Source organism: Aythya fuligula, chromosome 1, assembly GCF_009819795.1.
Source record: "Aythya fuligula isolate bAytFul2 chromosome 1, bAytFul2.pri, whole genome shotgun sequence".
Lineage (NCBI taxonomy): Eukaryota > Metazoa > Chordata > Aves > Anseriformes > Anatidae > Aythya > Aythya fuligula.
The window spans coordinates 114,549,605-114,569,124 of record NC_045559.1 but is presented as its reverse complement, the minus strand read 5'-3'; the positions used below and the strand labels follow the sequence as shown (position 1 = coordinate 114,569,124).

Sequence of the window (19,520 nt, the reverse complement as noted above, 5' to 3'; positions counted from 1 at the left end):
TCTCCCTGCTGTGAAAGCTGACGTCTGGTCTGTCCTGTCCTGTCCAAGAGTCTGTGCTGCAGGCAGCGGACCTCTGGCTGCAGTGCATGTCCAGAGGCTGGATGTTCTGTGAGAAGAAATACAACCCCATGTTTCTGCTTAACCAGATGAACTACCTCATTTATTAAATTTGGCTTTTAATTCCTTAGAGCTGTCCTTTGGGTACCTGTATGATGCTTTTAGCAAAAGGCAGTTAATATCACAGTGCCACCTCGACTAGGATTTTGAAAATAATTTATAGCCAGTACACAGGATCAAAAAGCCATAACAAGTCACATTTGTTAAGAAAGATAATTTTTTTTTTTTTGAATGAAATGACTCTACTAGTCTTGTTTTCTCTTTTGGTACTGAAATGCAATTATCTTGCATGTAAACACTGCACCAAATAAATATATTTTTTTCTACAAAGAACTTTCCTTTGTAGTGTTTTCTGTCTGAAATGCTTTGGAAGCAATTGCTGAATTCAGTGTCTGAAATCCTCTGAGTATCTGATTTAAGAAAAAAAGAAACAAGAGGACAAAAAAATGTAAGAGGGTGATCAAAGAGATTCCTTTAACTCCAGTATTTCAGGTCCTTAGAGAAATCCAGAAGAGCTGGATGTCCAGGAATGCTGGATGTCTTCAGTGGCTGGGTCTGATGAAATCACATTTCTGGTGAAACTGAGGTAAAGGGAAGCTTAGCCTGAAGGCAGTGAGTTGAGGCACTTGCACCCTGTTTTGTTATTGCATTTCATGCAGCCTGAAGCAATGTGCATCTGCCTCTTTTCTCAAGGTGCTACAGGGTGTTTTCAATGGCACTAGTGTCAAGTGTGCCTCGGGGTTTACAGTGAAGTAGTCATTGAATTTGAAGTACATTCAAAACAGAAATTAAGTATGTTCATTGTTTTGGTATCAGGCCATTACATGGCTCGTGAACTGCAGTGTTGCAAGTCTCCAGTAGCAAATGTGGAAAACTGTTAATAGTGCTGAACAGGGTTGTAAAAGCTGTATCTTCCAGTGGGGTGAGGGCTGTGCTGCAGAAGTCAGCCACCTGCTGCTGCAGTGTGGTGAAGAGGAGGCTTCTCTTGTAACCATCTTGGAAATTACTTAATGACAAATTGTCATAGGCATGTGTTTTTTTAGCTCTATGCAGCCCATAGCACAGTTTTGCCCATAAATCCTCCATGTGAAAGATGTCACAAATACAGTGCAGTATTACATTTTGTCCCTGCTCCCATGAAACAAAAGACATCTTTTGGAAAGGTTTTCCTCCTCCTTTGGGGGGTAAGATGACAGGTACCAAACCCCATGCTGAGACATCCTTCCAGTGTTCAGTGTCCATAATGGATTAAAACACTCAGGACATCCAAATCCAGCTGTCCAGTGAATCTTCCATCAGACCCAAAAATTCAGCCAAGGCTCCAGGAATCCAAAAGAAAAGAGTCTTAGGGTTTCTCTACAACTCTGAGATCTGAAAAAGGCGAAGCAGATATAATATAATCCTGGGGATATACTTATCAGATGTAGTTAACTGTATTTCCCATTAGGCTGGAACTGTTGCATACCCACTGTGCGCACCATCTCTACCTCCTGGGATGAGACTTAACAGTGATGACACCTTGCACAGGCATCCTTCAGGCAAGGGCAGGAAATAAATACAGCAACCAGCACAGAGCGAAGCAGAGGAACGCTAGGGATGGGCAGTAAGTGCAAAAACAACAGACCCACCAAAACTGGAGTTCAATCTTTTATTTTAAAAAATATTTCAAAATATGCACAGTAGACAAAGTTTATAAAATGAACATTTAGAAGTAGGATAACATTCATTTAACCACATCTCTACTAATGGAGCATTTTAAACAAGAGTAGGTGTTTGTGTGTAACAGACTATGGAAAATAGGACAGAATGGACCACTCTTGAAAATTTGAGAAATTGGCAGTAAAGGTCAGTGTTTATGTTTCAGAGGGTTTTAGATCAGTAATACTAGAAAATCAAAGTAGAAAAATATGTCTGAAAAGTGAAGAAATCTACAGACAGCTAAAGTCCTTCAGACATTGGTAGGCTTTGCTGAGCCGATTAACTTGGCCACTGAGGTAATTCCTAATTTTAGCAGCTTCACTGTCCTCTTGAAGTAAACTGTTTAATTTTTCCCTTTCTTGCAAAAGATGCAACATTGAGGTCTGCAAGTTGTCGCCGAAGTCATGAAGGACAGCAGATAGGATGATCAGAGGAATCTGATTGGAGAGGCGTTTATTTGCTGCCTGCAAGGAGGAAAAAAAAAGTTACAAGATTTATTTCCCAAAAAGAAAAAAAAAAAAAAGGGGGCTATAGGTAATCTACTAAGTGACAGCATGTTTTAAACTGTTACATTGAGTTACTGTTCAAAAAGTGAGTGCTTCTAGGAACTAAAAAATGTTTCCTGTTAGTCTCTCTCATGCCTAAAAATCTAAAAGTTAAGATTTATGGGAATAAATCAGCTGTTCCTTTTTTTTTGGTTGTTTTTCTGTGGATAAGAGCCAAGGTATTTCATTCCCTACTTAGCTCTATCGGCTATCATTTTTAAGATTTATGCTAGGACATACCCACGAATAAAACTTGTCAACAATTTCTGGTATCAAACCTGTTCTCTCTGAACACCACCAATCTGTTATGGTACTGGAAATTAAATTGCGCTTTGTTTGTTCCCCCCAAAAGGTAGCAGATTTCTATATCTAGATGGGGTTTCAATGTGATTGTCCTTTTGACTATGACGGGTTTGGAGTAAGCTTTACCCTTAAGGGAAAACATCTTCAGCAACAGTGAGACTGGGCTGCAAGTACATCTATTGGAAAAACTATAAGAATTTTCTACATAACCTGAACAACTCTCTGGCCTGGCTTATCTATGCAAATGGAAACAGATTGTCCTAGAAGAAGTTGTGAGGCCATTTCCATAGAGATGGCCTCAGGGCATGGGGGCTTAGCTGGTGCTCTTGGGTGATGGGAGGTGCAAAACCTCTCCGAGGCTGGGAGGGAACTGAACCCAGCCTTGGAGGCCTTAAAGGGTTTAGGCCACCATCTCCAGAAAAGTCTAAGTTTTTTTTTGGCTTCAGATATCTTTGGAACTCAGCAGCTGCAAATCTTTGATCTACAAGGATGGGATCATACTTATGGTGAAAAATACTGAAGACTAGATACTCAGTTTCTCTTACTAGTTTGCAGAGATCTCGTAATAAGGAGCAGTTCAGCTGAGTCAGCAAGAGACTTACTGAGCCTATGCATCCTCCAGGCACTGCTGACTATTGCTGGGGGGTGTAGATGCCTTAAAAAAGGGTGTTTTTCTGCAGCAGAGCTCTACCCAGAACTCTGGCAGACCTGCCATAGGTGACATGGGTTCATGCTTGCCAGGTTCATGCTTGCCATTTGCAAAGGCCATAGGTGCTTAAGAGCTTTCCCCTCATTTCATCTCATCTCATCTATTTGGCCTCTCATAAGTTGCATGGAGATGTGATGCCCTGGCATCCATTGGTGATTGTTGAAAAGGCTGTTTAGGGCATTTACAAAAATGTACAACTCAAGACTTTGTGGTATAGCAGAGGGTATTGTGAGGCTGGAGGGAAGAAGCTTATGCAATTCTGCTTTTATCTCTTGCTCCATTAAAACTGATGGCTTTCTCTCCCTCTCAGTATGGAAATCTGGAAGAGTAGCCCGAACGTTTAATTGCAAGAATTTGGCAAAACCTTGCTATTGAAATTCAAGGTGAACCACTACCTAAGTTACTGCATTATTAATATTAAGTTGGTGCTTTCTGAGTGAGTTCTATGAAACAGAGACCAAAAGCACCTTCTGATACTATGCATTCTCTTTGCTTTCTTGCTCTGAAATATTCTTTTATTAAAGTACCCAATTTTCTTTGCTTAACACCTGCTGAGCTATCTGCAATGTGTTATATTCACCTGATCTCTATATAGAGCCAAATTCATTTTAACCAAACATCTGATTACCACTCCTCCCGCCCCATGAGTTAGTACCCAACTGGCAGCCACAGCAACCACTTTCTGGAGGTAGCAGGATATGCATGATCAAAGCTCCTTTACTGGAATACGGGTCTTGCCATCATCTGAGTATCAATAACTTTTCATTACAAGGCTAACAGCTCTCCCCCATCTTCTCCTCTCCCCTAAACCAGGTAAGTAACAGTCCTTCCATCCCCCCAGCACTTGTCCCCATAGGAAAAGCCAGCCAGAGAGCATTGCTGTGCTGGCTTATAGGCTGTAAACTCACAGTAAAATAGGCCTTCGTGTGAGAAATCATTTCCTGGATGAAGATGGCATTCTTATCTGAAACGGATCCAAAACTGATCTTCTCCTTCCCACCGTCTTTGCTGAGTATTTCTGCCTTGGCAGAGTTTAAATCATCCAAGTAGATGTTATCCTGGCAGTATACGATTCTCTCCATTTTAAACTGGTTCCGGATGTGATTTTCAGCATTCATTGCTTGTGTATTTCTAATGACATCAATTCTGGCCTAGGGAAAAAAAAAAAAAAAAGTTCTGAGATGCTTAGCAGTGTCCTTGGGGCAAGATGAGGTGGATGTGGTATTCCACACCTCACTGCAACACTGGCTAATCCCAGGTTGGCTCTTGGTGCATGCAGTAATGCTCTAGCTGCAGGTTCCTCTGCCACTGCAGAAAGAGCAGGAATAGGCAGCATTTGGTCTCTCCATTAAACAGGAGTGGGTTCAATCATACCCTGGTGCTTGGACCCTGAGGGAAAATACCAAGATTGGTGGGAACAAGCAGCAACTGCCAGAAATTAGTTCAGCCAGCCCTCTTTTTTGCATGCCTTTTGGATGCTTTTGCATGCATTTCAATTGCTTGTCCCTCTTGCACTAAGCTGTGATAGCAGGCACTGAAATGAAATCCATTTCCCCTCCTACTGGTCTCAAAAACTGATGTTTCCTGTCCGTTGTCAGCAAACCAACCTTGTCTACCTCCTTGCTATCTGGCATCTTCATTAAAATAATCTGATGCTTTCTGGCCTTTTTGGTGCTTCCACCTAGAAGCCTGCAGGAGCAACAAATTCCCCTTAGTCATCCTTAAGGTCTCCTAAAATGCTACCTTAGCATCCCTGCATCAGAATAGTTTTTTTTTTGTTTGTTTGTTTGTTTGTTTCCAGACTCTGCCAAAACCTCTTCCTTTCTTAATTTCTCTGATTGTGCTGTGCCTAAAGATGCACCCAAAATTCCTCTGTGCTTGGCTGAAATAGGTTATTTGCTTGCTGTCTGGTTGACTTGGGACTTTGGTAGGATTTGGCCATGCAAGTCACATAGCAAATCACCTGTTTCACTCACATTTGCCTTTGAGTTTCCCTTTAACCATTGTGCCATGTGAGTGGGCTCTGCTTTCTGGCTGGCCTGCGATGCTTCTCACCTCTTCCTCAAAGCTCTTTCACAGAAAAGGTCTTTGAGGACATCAATGTCATTTAACTCCACCCCAAAACCTGGAAGCCTCCAAACTGTGAACAGGAGTATGCTGGCTTTCATGGTTAAATGATTTTTGGCTTGTCTGCCACTGTTCCTTTTTGTCAAAGGTGAGAAGCTTGCCCTGGCTAACACCCTGGCTTTCCTTTCAGAAAGCAACAAGCACCCCCGCAGTGCTCAGAGGCTACCGACATGCTTAGAAATCATTGCAGGACTTAGAACTGAAATTAATGATAGACTTTTCAAGGCAGCCACACCACATTTTCTGTGCACAGAATGCAAAGAAAAATGCACTTTCATTAGTGTCATTACAAACACGTTTGTTTTCAATTTCTTACTTACTTTATACAAATCATAGACTGTCATGACATTGCATGGTTGCATATAGGTAAAACAACGGGATAGGTACCATAAGCGTGGCTGTATTTACAAATTACATTCTATTTTGCTCTTGAATTATCTCGGGTTATAGCTAGTTCCTCACCTGAGCAGCTCTATTTAAATTTTGAAAATTAGCAAAATGCTTGTTAGTGAGCTCCAGAAATTTCTCTTCAACCAGTCCTAAGGGAAGAACAGACAGACAAAATAAAGTCAGGTAAGCAAATAAGTTTTTAAAGCTATTGGCAATACAAGGCTTGGGAAAACCACTTGCTTTCTGCAGTATGCCCTTATAACTAATATAGACAGATGGGAATTTAGATTTCTAGGCTGAAGAGCATGAGCCATTCAAGACCTCCTGTAACCACTTACTTATCTTGTCAGAAATTAAATATTGCTGAGATTTCATTGATAAAGCAATTTATGTGCTTGCAGCTGTGTTTGACCAGGTGGTTCATCACTTGGCCATGTAAGCACACCTCAGAGTGGCCTTCCCAGGGAAGCACTGAGTCTGGCACAGATGCCAAAGCTCCCTTCTAAGGCAAACATGGGAATAGTGACATACTTTTTCCTTTGGTGTTTTTTACTGGATACGTAAATCCCTTTCCCCCCCTCCCAGCAGTCGCTGTTTAATGTATATAACATGCAAAGAACTGGCAAAGAAGCTAGAATCTTGGTTTAGGTTTTGTGCATGCCACTCCTTGCACCTGGGAATACCAACCAGCTTGGCTGGTACCAGGTACTTCCACTGCACCACTTCATTACAGTGTTATCTATTATAGTTAACTAACTCCCCATTCCCAGCCATGGGGAAGCGTGTTAACAAATTCTGAAGAGCATGTCAAAACAAAATTATCAGGCACATCAGCGTCACCCATGTGATGGCCTCATGTGGCCTGTAAAACATACGGATCACGTTGTTCAGTATCACAATAGCTGGCTCCTCTAGGTCTAGGATTTGCTCTTTTATAATGTCCTCAAACGTCCTGTAGTTGATGAAGCCTGGAAACTCCCGTCCACGGTACTGGTCTTCATATTTCCACATTTTACTGGGTATGCTTTTTTGAACTGTAATATTAAGATAACATTGCTTTACTACTAAGTCACTGCATAAATTTCTGATTAAAGAAATTCTCTTAAGTTTCTTAAAGAAAGTCTCTTTCTTGTCTTTGAAAATGCTCTTGTGAATAACAACTACTGAGCCCATCTTTCAAGCAACGTGGTTACTGCAGAATGGAGCTCAGAAATACTGGTTCTTCGTGGAGATGCTACCCTCACAATATTGGCCAGTACCAGTCACTGCTGAGTTCAAAACCAAACCACAACAAAAAAGACCAAAATTACAAAACATGAATAATAACAACAATACCAACAAAACTAATTAATTACATCGTATAAATATTATTATTGTTGTATTTTCTGTTATTGAGAAGAACGGTTCAGAGAATCAGCACCCAATTCTCTGCCAGGGTTCACAGGCTTGCTTTTATTGCTCTGCTGAGAGAAGAGAGGCTCAGACATCTCTGTAAAGACAGCAAGCTGGGTCTCTGTTCCTAAGAATCAAAGCATAACTTGCCTTGCATAACAGCAGATAAATGCTCCTAGCTTCTCTCAAATAAGGTGTAAATGATGGTTTCCTATACCTACCCTTGTCAGCATTTTCCATGAGAAGTAGTCCCCATGTTTGAAATTCTTTGCGGAGTTTTGCAAAAAGTCTGATTTCATTTCCAAACAAGTGTTCCTCTCCACGTATCACCCGAGAGACATCTTGATTAAATAGCTTGATCAACTGTAATGAATTAAAAAGAAAAAACGAAACAAAACAAAACCACAATGTACTAAAGTTTCATTTCTTCAGACTAACTTATACCTGTTAAGTAAATCTGCTGTTGTGATGGTGAGATAGGATTAATTGAAAATATTCCTTCCTTAGAATTTTTATGCTCTTAGCATTTTTTTTTTTTTTCTTTCCCTGTGAATTCTTAGAACCATTTACTAAATTGTAATGGACATATTGATATCAGTAAGACATTTATTCTCACGAGTGCTGTAAACAATGGAAACTCTTCAGAGAATTTCAGTGAGCTGGGCAGAAAAGAGTGTAGATTTTCATTCTCTGAGATGCTTGATTTTGACCAATCAAACAGTTTGTTGTTGAGCTCTTTCGTCACATAATCAGAGGAAAAAAATTGCTAGACAGGAACATGAAGTCCTGCAGTCCAAAATTTTTGCAGGTATAATGTATTCCTGCCAGAGGTCTGCCTAGGTAGCTCTCAAAACCCTGCAGTGACAGATCCAAGAAGCTCCCTGGTCCATCCTGTTGCTTTGCTATCTTTAAAAAGGTCTGCTCAACTCTGTAACTAAATCAATATTGATACTTACATCTGTGAGAAAAGCCAGCTTTTCTGCTTCTACTGTGGGTGTGCCTCGTCTGTATTTTTGTAGTTCCTGCACTGATTTTTGCAGCACCTCACGTATTTGGTTCTCTATTGTAGGCAAAGTTTTCTGGAAGGTAGACAGGAAAGAAGGACTGTTAGGTAGGCTGAACACATCTGGTTTGGGAAGGAAAACAAAATAGCTGCAGGAGTGACCTAGGCCTGTACATGACCTTTGCTGCTCTCAAGTCAAATAACTCCATGTCACCTGCATCCCAAGAGTCACGGTGGGATAGCACCACCGTGCAAATGTGGCCTTATATGTCTCAGGGGCTACCTGAGATACCGGGGTGGACCTCCCTGCAGAGGAGCTGCAGTCTAGGCTTCACATACAGTGAGCCAAAAAGTGTCTCCTGGCAGCTTGTGATGGGAATGTACTGATCCTTCTATTCCTGACAAATACACGGTTGGACATGTCTGTTTGATTGCTTTTTTAATGTAAATTTACATAAATACAGATTTTTTTCCTCCTTCAGGGCTGAGTTTAGATGATTGTTGTATTTTAGCATTTCCCTTCATGGAACAGCTTATATTATTTTGGATATATTTCTATAAAATAATAAAATATATTATTTTACTAGTATCATAAAATAATTACATCTTAATTGAGATTTTGAAGACATTTTCACTTGATAGAAATTACTGTGTTTTAGAAAGCTGATAGTAGTAACTTGTTGCTCACCCTATCAACACTTTACAGACAAAAAAAGTATCATGACTGCCATTTAAAAGGCAGGGGTTATAATACACAAGCAGATTAAATGAATTGCTTATTGCCAATCCTTTGCTTAAAGGCAAATCTGAGGACATACCATGGTTTTCCTTGCCTCTAACTCTCACCTCAATTTGCTCTCAGATTGCCATATTGAAGGATAGTTAAGTATCCTTTAAGTATAAGAAGGATAGTTATGTATGCATATAAAGAAAAAAATATTGCAGTTCAAGGGGGAAGGGTTGGATGTATTTTTAGGTAGTAACTGGTACACATAGCTTAGTATGACACCTCTGTTACTTACAATAATATGTGCCACAAGTTCATTTGTGAGCTTCATTGCCAGATGAGGAATAGTAGCCTTGTTTTGATCCAGAAGAATGCTGCAAAAAAGGGGGAAAAGGAGGTTTGGGACAGACCATGTTTACAAGGTAAGGAGGCAGCACTGATGATGTTCTGCTGCACACACTGAGTAAAAAAAAAAATAAAAATGCGGCAGCAGCCAAGGGCTCTGTGGAATCCACATCTTCTCTGCAAGATTTGCTTAACAGCCACTGCAACTAGTGGAGCCAAAGGAAACAGAGAAGAATTAAAAAATGGCCATTTCTAACAACAGATTATTGTACTGCTGTTATTCCTTCATGTGGGAAGTATGCCGGTTCAAAATCCTTTTTACCTGTTATTCTTCATGTAATGATTGATTTGCTGCTGAGTTGTTTTCTGGGGAAACATCAGCACAAACATTATCTTTTATCATACTGAATTTCGTGGTGTTTTCCAGTGAACAGAAATACTTCAGTACTTAACTGGTTGTGCTCAGATGCATAACTTGACTTCTTTGGGACTATTCTGATCTCCTGAGGTTAATTGCACTTAGAATCAGAGTCATCTGGGTTGGAATAGACCTTCAAGATCATCAAGTCTGACCATCAACTTGCCTACTGAGTCTCATCAGCAAACCATGCTCCTTAGTGCCACATCCACGTTTCTTAAATATCTCCAGGATGGGGGCTTCTCCACTTCCCTGGGCAGCCAACCTCTCTGTGAAGATATTCTTTCCTTCATCCAACCTAAACATCCCAAGTGGCCCAATTTGAGGCCACTTCCTCACATCCTACCACTTGTCACCCGGGAAAAGTGGCTGACAGACTCCTTGCTGCAACCTCTCTTCAGTAGCTGTAGAGAGCAATGAGGTCTCCCTCACAGCCTCCTCTTCTCTAGACTAACCAACTCCAGTTCCCTCTGCCCCTTCTTGTAACACTTGCATTCTCATCCCTTCCCTTCACCAGTTTTGTTGCCCTTCTCTGGTTGTGTACCAGTACCTTGATGTCCTTCCTGTAGTGAGGGGCCCCAAACTGAACACAGTACTCAAGGTGTGACCTCACCAGAACCAAGTACAATGGGACGATCACCTCCCTTGTCCTGCTGGCCATGCTATTTCTGGTACAAGCCAGAATGCTGTTGGCCTTCTTGGCCACGTGAGCACACTGCTGGCTCATATTCAGCCGGCTGTTGACCAATACCCCCAGGTCCTTTACTGCTTGGCAACTTCTCAGCCAAACTTCCTCTCATGAAGTCAGAGTCAAGGAGAGTTACAAATCAAACGTGCAACAAAAATATATTTTAAAAGAGTATTTGCCATGTAAAATTATTCTGGCTTACTAGAAAGCAATACTACATGGACAATGAGAAATAGTGAGTATAATTAATTTTTGGTTTTAACCCTAACTTAAATCTCAACACGTCAACAGGAAGATTTGAAGTGACTTTAATATGCTTTGGGTTAGGTCCTTTATATGAGAAGTACCTGAAGTATTTGTGAGTCTCGAAGAATTGTCTCTCCTGATCGATGGCAGATGCCAAGGTCAGTTTGTTGTGGATGTCACGTTGACCACGACACTTCACAATCATGTAGCCTTTTCTGAGGGGGATGACCTCATTTTGTACTATGCTAATGATGGACTCTTCAGTTCCTATGTCCACCAGATCAGGTTTTGTGAGGATCCCTGTGAAGTCACCCAAAGAGAAAGTTAGTCAGGTACAGAAGTTGACAGTGGAAGAGGTGCAGTAGGACATCTAGCTGTCAGAGTGGAAATGTTCCCTGCAGCATTTTACAAAGCAGCTGTTCTTCGTTTCATTTTCTCTTCTAGAAAGCTCTCAGCTCCTGGACCTTGCACTGTAATATTTGCTCTATAGTAGGGTTCCCACCATGCCTATTGCTTTGCAAACCTTTTTAGCAGGGAGCAGCAAGGTTTTCCCACAAGTAACTCTGAGATTGTCAATTTCCAGTTATTTACAGTGGGAATGCCAGTAAGACTCAAAACTGAGGTATGTTTAGAACTACTCCAGCTTTGTAAACAGTTTATTTAGATATTTTTATTTTATTTTATTTTATTATTTTATTTTATTTTATTTTATTTTATTTTATTTTATTTTATTTTATTTTATTTTATTTTATTTTATTTTATTTTATTTTATTTTTCCCTTCTAGTAGCTTTGAACTAGAACTTTGCAGTTCTGGTGTGCAGTGCAAAACATTTGACTTTCATGGAAGTAAAAGATTCATACTTGCAGTCAAAAAAATATCTTACCAAGTGTCCTTTCTCCCTTAGGGTCCACCTCTTGAGCCATTTTCAGTGCTTCTGTTGTTGCAATATCCACATTACATGGCACCACTACCAAATTGATTGTCTCTTTGTTGCTAATAATTTTTTTAATTAGCATTTTGATCTGAAATGTAATACAGTAGTAATTCAGTGAAATCAAATGTTTGCATGTAGGATATGAGCATTTCTAGCAATATAAGCCACCTCACTGTCTGATGACACGAAGTGTCACATACACTGAGAATGCTATTAAATAGTAAAGGATAACATGGAAATGTGTCAACAGAAGAATGCAGCCTGTTTTCCTACATAAAGATAAATCAAAACACCTAATGTGAATGAGAGCAGATTATTGTTAGGCTTGTCCTGAAAAAAATATGTAAATTAGAGAAAATTTAACCCCTCATACTATGTAAAATTTAAACACATACATATCATCTTTCATTAAGAAAGTACTAATGATATTTCATAAATAATCTCACATGAGAAAAATGAGTTATGATGCCTAGTTACACACTTATGGAGTGAAAGGAAGTCACTATCCTGACATGAAATTTGTGTCTCTGAAAGGAGAAAAAATATCTTTGGCTTACCTTTCTGTGGATGATTTGTGAAAAAACATCTCTCATGACACCTAGTTGGTAACATTTCTATGCTTCAATGCCAAAGCAAATGAATTTTTCAGAGTTTGTGTTGTATTTTAAAAGGCACACACAGCTCTATTGTGTTTATACTGAAGCAATTTAACTCTTTATTCTGAGTATTGGTAAAGGTGTCTCTTCTCTAACCCCCATTCATCCCAATTTCTGACATGATAAAGTGCTATAGCACAGACATATAAGTGCTATATGTCTGAAGCATGCAGGCAGCTGGGTACAATGGGGCAGTGTCACATCAAACCTGCCACTTTCTTCTGAATACAATGGGGAGGTTACTTTCTGATTGTGAAATGAACACTTTCCTAGAGAAAGAAGACCAGACGGTCTATTTTGTCTATTCATCCATGTTTCTGTTTTAATGCTGATATGTCTAGTTTAATTTGTTCTACATTTATTCCAAATTCTTGTGTAAAGGTATTTTAGGAGAGACAATATAGTCAGCTCCTGCACAACACTCTCACAGCCGACCCCATCTTCTGGAGTTTTGTGTTCCCCAGCATTTCCTCAAAAAGCCACCAGGGGAAGCATAGAGATAGCCTCCACGTTAATGTATATTCTTTATACTACAGAAAGGGTCTCTTCTGATCTGGTAGGCGATGAGAACAATGAGCATGAGTACCCTTCTGATGTATGTTGTAAGCAAGGGATGACAGTACACCAAGCCAGTAAGAGGGCTGATCTGCATTCTTGCTCAGGAATAACATAGGAGAACTCAATATTTCCCCAGCACTGGGAAGACACAACCCTCTTGGGATGCATCTATCCTCCAGCCTAGATGCATCCCAACTCTAGATGCAGTCTAGCCCAGGGGCAGTGCTGTGTTCAGAGACCTGGGTCTGTGTGGATGGGATGTTCTGTGCTGCCCTGGCAGGCACCTGGGGTGGATCCTGGTCATCGCTGTTCCTATTAGGACTGTTTTCCTGAAGGTCTGGCTGCTTGCTAGCATAGCTATCATTCTAGTTCAGAAGCCCAGAACAATTATTGCAATGTCCTGCAGCACAGATCTGTATGTAAGGTAGGTTACAAAAATGAGTCTTTCCATAGGTTGGCATAAGAGACTGCATTTTACCTGTTCCCCAATGTCTTGTGGCTGATTCCTCATGGCCACTCTGGCAATTCCAGGAAGATCAATTAATGTCAGGTCTGGGACATATGGGGAACAGATTTCTAGGGAAATTAGTTCTCCACTAATGTTGCCCTTTGTACCAGCCACAACATCCTGAGCTGCAAGGGGAAAAGAGCAAAGCAATGAATACAGGCTTCAAATGATGCATCGAAGTGAAGAAGAAGTGGGAATCCCTGGAAATCTTTAAAAGACGTTTAGATGTAGAGCTTAGGGATATGGTTTAGTGGGGACTGTTAGTGTTAGGTCAGAGGTTGGACTCAAAGATCTTGAGGTCTCTTCCAACCTAGAAATTCTGTGATTCCATGATTCTGTGAATATGATGACTTCAGGAAGTACATACTACCACCTAGGCAACTAGTCATTTTAGGCATGATTTTTTTTTTTTTCTTTCCCAGATGCAGGCATGAATGTAAATCTATTTCTCTATTTCTGCAAAAATCTAAGGAAATTATTATGGACTATGTGGAGTCCTTTTGGAATGGGAACTGCAGTATTTCACAGACCATATGCTTGTGGACTGCAACATATGAAGACAAAATACATACAAATAATTAATAACAAAAGTGATAGGATAAGGTATTATTCAGTTGCAGAAATTATTCCTCAACATCAAGATACTTTGTAGACATTAATTCTTGGGTGTTTTAAAAGATCAGTAGGTACTAATCTATATTCTTCACACGTTGATAGTAACGTTGAGAGGCCAGGCATTTTGTCCCAGATCTTATAAGGCAATGATGGACTGTGAGCAGCACTGAGGAGCAGGGAGACACTGTGACCATTCTCATTAAAGATTTTCAGCTCTGTAATTAGCTTATTCAAATCATACCACCTACCTTGCAGTTTTTGAAGGATATATTGAAAATCTCCAAATAACATATTGAAAAACTGATGAAACATTACATTGAATAACAACATTGTGGAGCTGTCCTAGTCAAGGAAATATGAACAATCTCACTTTCACATTTAGGGCAAGTGCTTACTACCTTTTAGGTATGAAAAATGTTTTCTTTTACCACAGGAAATACAATAAAAGTAAAGATGTGACATGGGAAGGGCAGTCCCTGAGGCTGTGGTCACACTAACTGATGGGAGCTCTGTATGCCCTTCACTCTGTAATCTTTTAACTTTCTCCAAAATCATTGGATTTCCAGCCACAGACACCACAAGCATTCCTCAAGGTTTTGAGCTGATGACACAAACCATTTAGGGCTTCTCATGTTTCAAGCTTGACAGACACACTCCCCAAACTGGGCAAATGGCAGCTATCTGAGGACATGGCCTGAGCTTTTATCAGACATCATGGACCATCTTCATCACTGAAGCAATAAGTAGCACAACTTTCTTAACCTGCATGTATATTGCACTCCCTCACCTTCGTCTGCTTTGAATTCAGCTTTTAGCAGCTATGATCCCTGTGTTAGTCCACAGACTTCAGCTCAGCCTAGGAAGCAGAACAAGGGTTCAAAGGAGATTGAGCAATTCAGATCAGGGCAATATGCTACAACTCACCATTTCTTATTGCATTCTCCACCTCTGATGCATGCTGCAGATCTGTACTGATATTGCGGTAAGAAAGTTTCCCTTTCCATTCCTGCGAATTGGGTATTTTTTTTCAGTTTAAGTTCCAGGGGACATCGAGTAACGATACCTACAGTGATGCCAAAGACAGAGGTAATGCCATTAGCAGTTGTGATACATGGGAGACAGAGAGTGTGTGTGCACAGCATTGCCTAATATTTCAGAGAGCTGTAAAGAAAAGTTTCAAGGGACATGGCCAAAGGACACTCATCTGACTTCCCACTTGGTGTCACCAGCATTATGTGATGTCAAATGTGGCTTGGCCAGCCAAGTCTTGCCTTGCAAACCTACAAGGATGGAGATTTGTTCCTTTCTGCATGACCTGGTTTTGATGCTGTGCCTACATATTATGAAATAAAACCTTTTTTCTCAAGTCCAGCCTGAAAGCCTAAATGTGCTCAGATATTGACAGCCAATACAGGACTTGTAGAACCCATGTGTGTGCATCTACATGTATGTAGATGCACACACATGTATGAAGCTGGAAAATTAATCTTCCTGAGCTGCAAATGAAGTCTTCCAATTATCTTCTCTGATATCCATATGCTAATAAGCAAAGATATACATTTTTTGCCAAACAAAAAAAAATCTGTAAGAAAATCTTGGTCCAAAAAACAAACTAACTAACTAACAAAAACCAGAAGCAAATTTCCAAACTAGTCACTCTTTGCTGGAAAATACACATGGTTAGATGATGCTGCTGCCTTTCAGCCTGTCTACAGTTTCAGGCAAGTATCATAGAATCATAGAATGGCTTGGTTTGGAAGGGACCACAAAGATCATCTGGTTCCAAATCCCCTGCCATAGGCAGGGATGCCACCCACTAGATCATGTTGCCCAGGGTCCCATCCAGTCTGGCCTTGAACACCTCCAGGGATGGGGCATCCACAACCTCTCTGGGCAACTTGCTCCAGTGCGTCACCACCCTCTGAGTGAAGAATTTCCTCCTAACCTCTAATTTAGATTTCCCCTCTTTTAGTGTAAAACCTTTCCCTGCTTGTCCTATCATTATCTTCCCAAGAGTCCTTCTCCATCCTTTTTATAAGACCCCTTTAAGTACTGAAAAGCTGCAGTGAGGTCCCCCCAGAGCCTTCTCTTCTTTAGGTTGAACATCCCCAGCTCTCCCAGCCTTTCTTCATAGGAGAGGTGCTCCAGATCCTTGATCATCTTTGTGGCCCTCCTCTGGACCTGCTCTAACAAATCTACATCCTTCTTGTGCTGGGGGCTCCCGGCCTGGACACAAGTATGCTATACTACATGCTTCTTATTCCTGCTCCTTTGACCACCCAAACCATGTGACCTGTTTGGGTAACACTACGGTGCCCCACCTTCACATCCATTTCTTCAGCTGGAAACCAGAGCTAAGAAAGCCCCTGGAGTCTCATCATTCAGATATAGTCTCAGTCATGGTGTTATCTACTCCCAGATACCAGGAAAAAAAACACCACCATCAAAAAATGTTTCACTTTATCAGAGTGAAATTCTGCTGAGAACCTGAGAAGGTGATTTCTTACCGTTGCCCCTAGGAAGAGAAACACCAGACAGGGCTTCGAGGATGGAGCTTTTCCCAGAGCTCTGGTCTCCAATCACTGCGATTGCAGGCAATGACAGGTCTTTTTCTATTCCAAGTGCTCTCAGGCTGTCAATGAGATCAATGCAAGGCCGGATCTTCTCCTCATACTGATTGTACAAGGTGTGTTCTGCTGCCTGCTGGAGTTAAACTTACAGTGATCTTATGAATTTTCCATAATTTTAAAATAAATTATTTCCACAAAACAAAACAAATAAAACCCCAACATTCTTCTTGGCACATTTTCCAGTTCATCATTCTCTAGTAGGCCTTATGTACTAGCTTCTGCTGTACCTCGTTATCACTATGCATCCTTGCACCTCCATGCTATAAATGGATGATTGTAAATATAGCTAAATCAGTTGAGGTTGGCTCAGTGACTGAAACAACCTTGGTAAAAATAATAAATTTTGTATGCTGTCCTGAAAGGTGAAAAGTGAAAGGGGTTTTAAAAATTAAATTTTTTTTTTTTTTTTTATTTTTTTTCTTTTTTTTTTTTTTTTTAATAACTGACATTTTCTTCCAGTCATCTACAGATGTACTGAAGGATATGTATGCAAGTACAGACTGGTCACCGTAATAAAACAATTTAGTACAGAGAAGATTATCAAATCTTTGTTTTGAAGTTTGGAGATTTAGTTGTTGAGCAAACACCAAATCATTCTGCTGTGGTGTTCTTAGTAGGTGGCTAAAATCTCATGATATCATGATAATCTCATGATATCTTTTCTCTTTTTGCCTTTTGAATTATTATTATTATTATTTAATACTAACTGCAAGGTATTTTACACATGCTCTTCATTTTCATGAAACCAGACTGAGTAATTTCCAACCCTTACCCAGCTGGTCCACCTGCTGTTAAAGATGTCTATTTAAGTGTATAAAGATCATCCTGGTGCCTTCTCTCAATTCCTCTCACTGTATTCCAGTTGGCCATCTCCAGAAATGCAATTTTGAGAATATCAGTATTTTACAGACCGTAACAGGCCACCACCATCACTTTTTTTATAAGAAAGCCACCTCTGAAAATATCTGTCAGATGTAATCAGAAAGCAGATTTTTCTTTCAAGATAAGAAAGGGGGTACACGTCCCTAGCTGCAGGAATTTAAAAACCATATTGTTAACCCTTCCCCAGTATCTTCATTACAGTGTTTGCTGGCTAGTAAATCCCAACCATTCTCAAGGAACCCCATTAATTAAAAAAAAAAAAAAAGACTTAAAAAAAAATCTTTTCCAGTGTTATATATACAACAGATTATTTTTAAGATTTCTTTATATTTCTGTTGAAGGTTGCAGAGCCTCAAATAAAGAGTATCTCAGATTTTAGGATTCCCATTTAATGCTTGCTAATTGTTCCTAATGAAACAGATGTATCTCACACATTAAGTTGGCTGCTATGACTCTGCCGTGCTTTTTACCACACCTACACTATTTATGCCTTCCGATTAATGGTAGGCACACATCTTCCCAGCTACACAAATGAGTGCTTGGCCTTGATCCCCAAAGTTCTCCTCTGCTTAGACTTAACAAGTGCCTGAAGGAACAGAAAAATTCATTTGGAGCACAAAGTGAAGCACAAAGGGGAGCATGAGAAGATCTGTGCTGTTCCAAGCTGCTTGCCTTACCACGTCCTGTTCTCCTTCGTGCAGATTCATGGACACCTTCTGCTCGTGTTGAGACTCTCTGGTAGTCTGCTCTGGCACAGGAAAATCTATTTCATCATTCAAGTCTGGTGGCAGTGGCACTGCAGAAGCTTCTGTACATACTGGTGAGAAAAGTGTTTGAAAACCATCTTTCATCAGGTTAGGACTGCGTCTTTTGGCCATTGATTTGAACTTGGGACTTCTGCTGTACTGGCTGTACATGTTCCACTGGTCTTCTGGCTTGCTATGTGGCTTGTCTGTGTTATGCTGAGTAGTGATTCTTATCAGCTCCAACCACTCTTTTGTACAGCTTCTGAAATCAAACATGGGGCACTGAGTGACTCCAACTTGCAACAGAAACCACAGCACAGAAAATCAAAGCACTGTTTTTACCTACTGGTTCAAACCCTTAGCAGAGATTAAGTGGCAGAATTCTTTTCAAATCAGTAAAATTGGTCTCCAGAGTTGAAACACTTCTCCCCACCTCACTTAGGCCTTTTTTTTTTTTTTAAAAAAAAAAAAAAAAAAAGAGAATTTGCTACAGGGTAAACAAGATTGTTATTATTATTAATATTTTTTTTTTTTTTTTTTGGGGGGGGGAGGTGGTGGTTTCACACTGATGGCTAGCTAAACTCCAGAACATCCTCTCTCATTCTCCCTCCTCAAGAGAACATGGGGGGGGGGGAAGGGGGGGGGGAGAAGAAAATACAATGGAAAAAGATAATGGGTTGAAACAAGGACAGGGAGATCACTCATCAACTACTGTCACGGGTAAAACAGACTCAGCATAGGGAGATCAGTGTAACTTACTGCCTATTACTAGCAGCCTAGAGCAGTGAGACACTAAAAGCGAACCAAAACCACCTTCCATTCATCCACCCTCATTTAAGTCCTCCCACCAAGCAGTGCAGAGGAACAGAGAATGGAGGCTGGGGTCAGCATAGTCCCATATTCCAGTGAAAATGAATGCCAGGGATGAGGCATATTCCTGGGAAAGTGATTTCCAGAGAGAATGATTTAAAGAAATAAACAGAACAAACAAACAAAAAAGCATTATTAAAAAAATATATATATATATATTAATATATATATTAAATATAAATTAAATATAATATAAATATACATATATATATATATATATTAACCTGCCTGTCTTTCCCCAAATCTGCTTATGCTAAACACTTGGGAAAATTATGAAGTTTTGAAATTATGAATGATAAAAAACACATTTTTTTTTTCTGAAAGTAACACATTTTTTTTTTTTCTGAAAGTAACTCCTGTCCTTTGATGTTTTTAGTTGAATTAAGCATACAGGTTTTGTCTTTTTAGCAG

The 19,520-nt window shown here is 40.1% G+C and overlaps 1 protein-coding gene across 1 annotated transcript; it reads right to left on the bottom strand.

Annotated features, from left to right (window-relative positions):
• Positions 1–1,926: 1,926 nt before the first annotated feature.
• Positions 1,927–18,426, bottom strand: LOC116491433 (interferon-induced GTP-binding protein Mx-like). Its single transcript, XM_032191364.1, is given in 14 exon segments — positions 1,927–2,279; positions 4,281–4,523; positions 5,962–6,038; positions 6,765–6,923; positions 7,503–7,644; positions 8,238–8,360; positions 9,307–9,385; positions 10,810–11,008; positions 11,594–11,732; positions 13,337–13,491; positions 14,906–15,008; positions 15,010–15,044; positions 16,489–16,684; positions 18,174–18,426. Coding segments are annotated over 14 exon segments (2,121 nt in total). The 5' UTR covers positions 18,411–18,426; the 3' UTR covers positions 1,927–2,045.
• Positions 18,427–19,520: the final 1,094 nt, after the last annotated feature.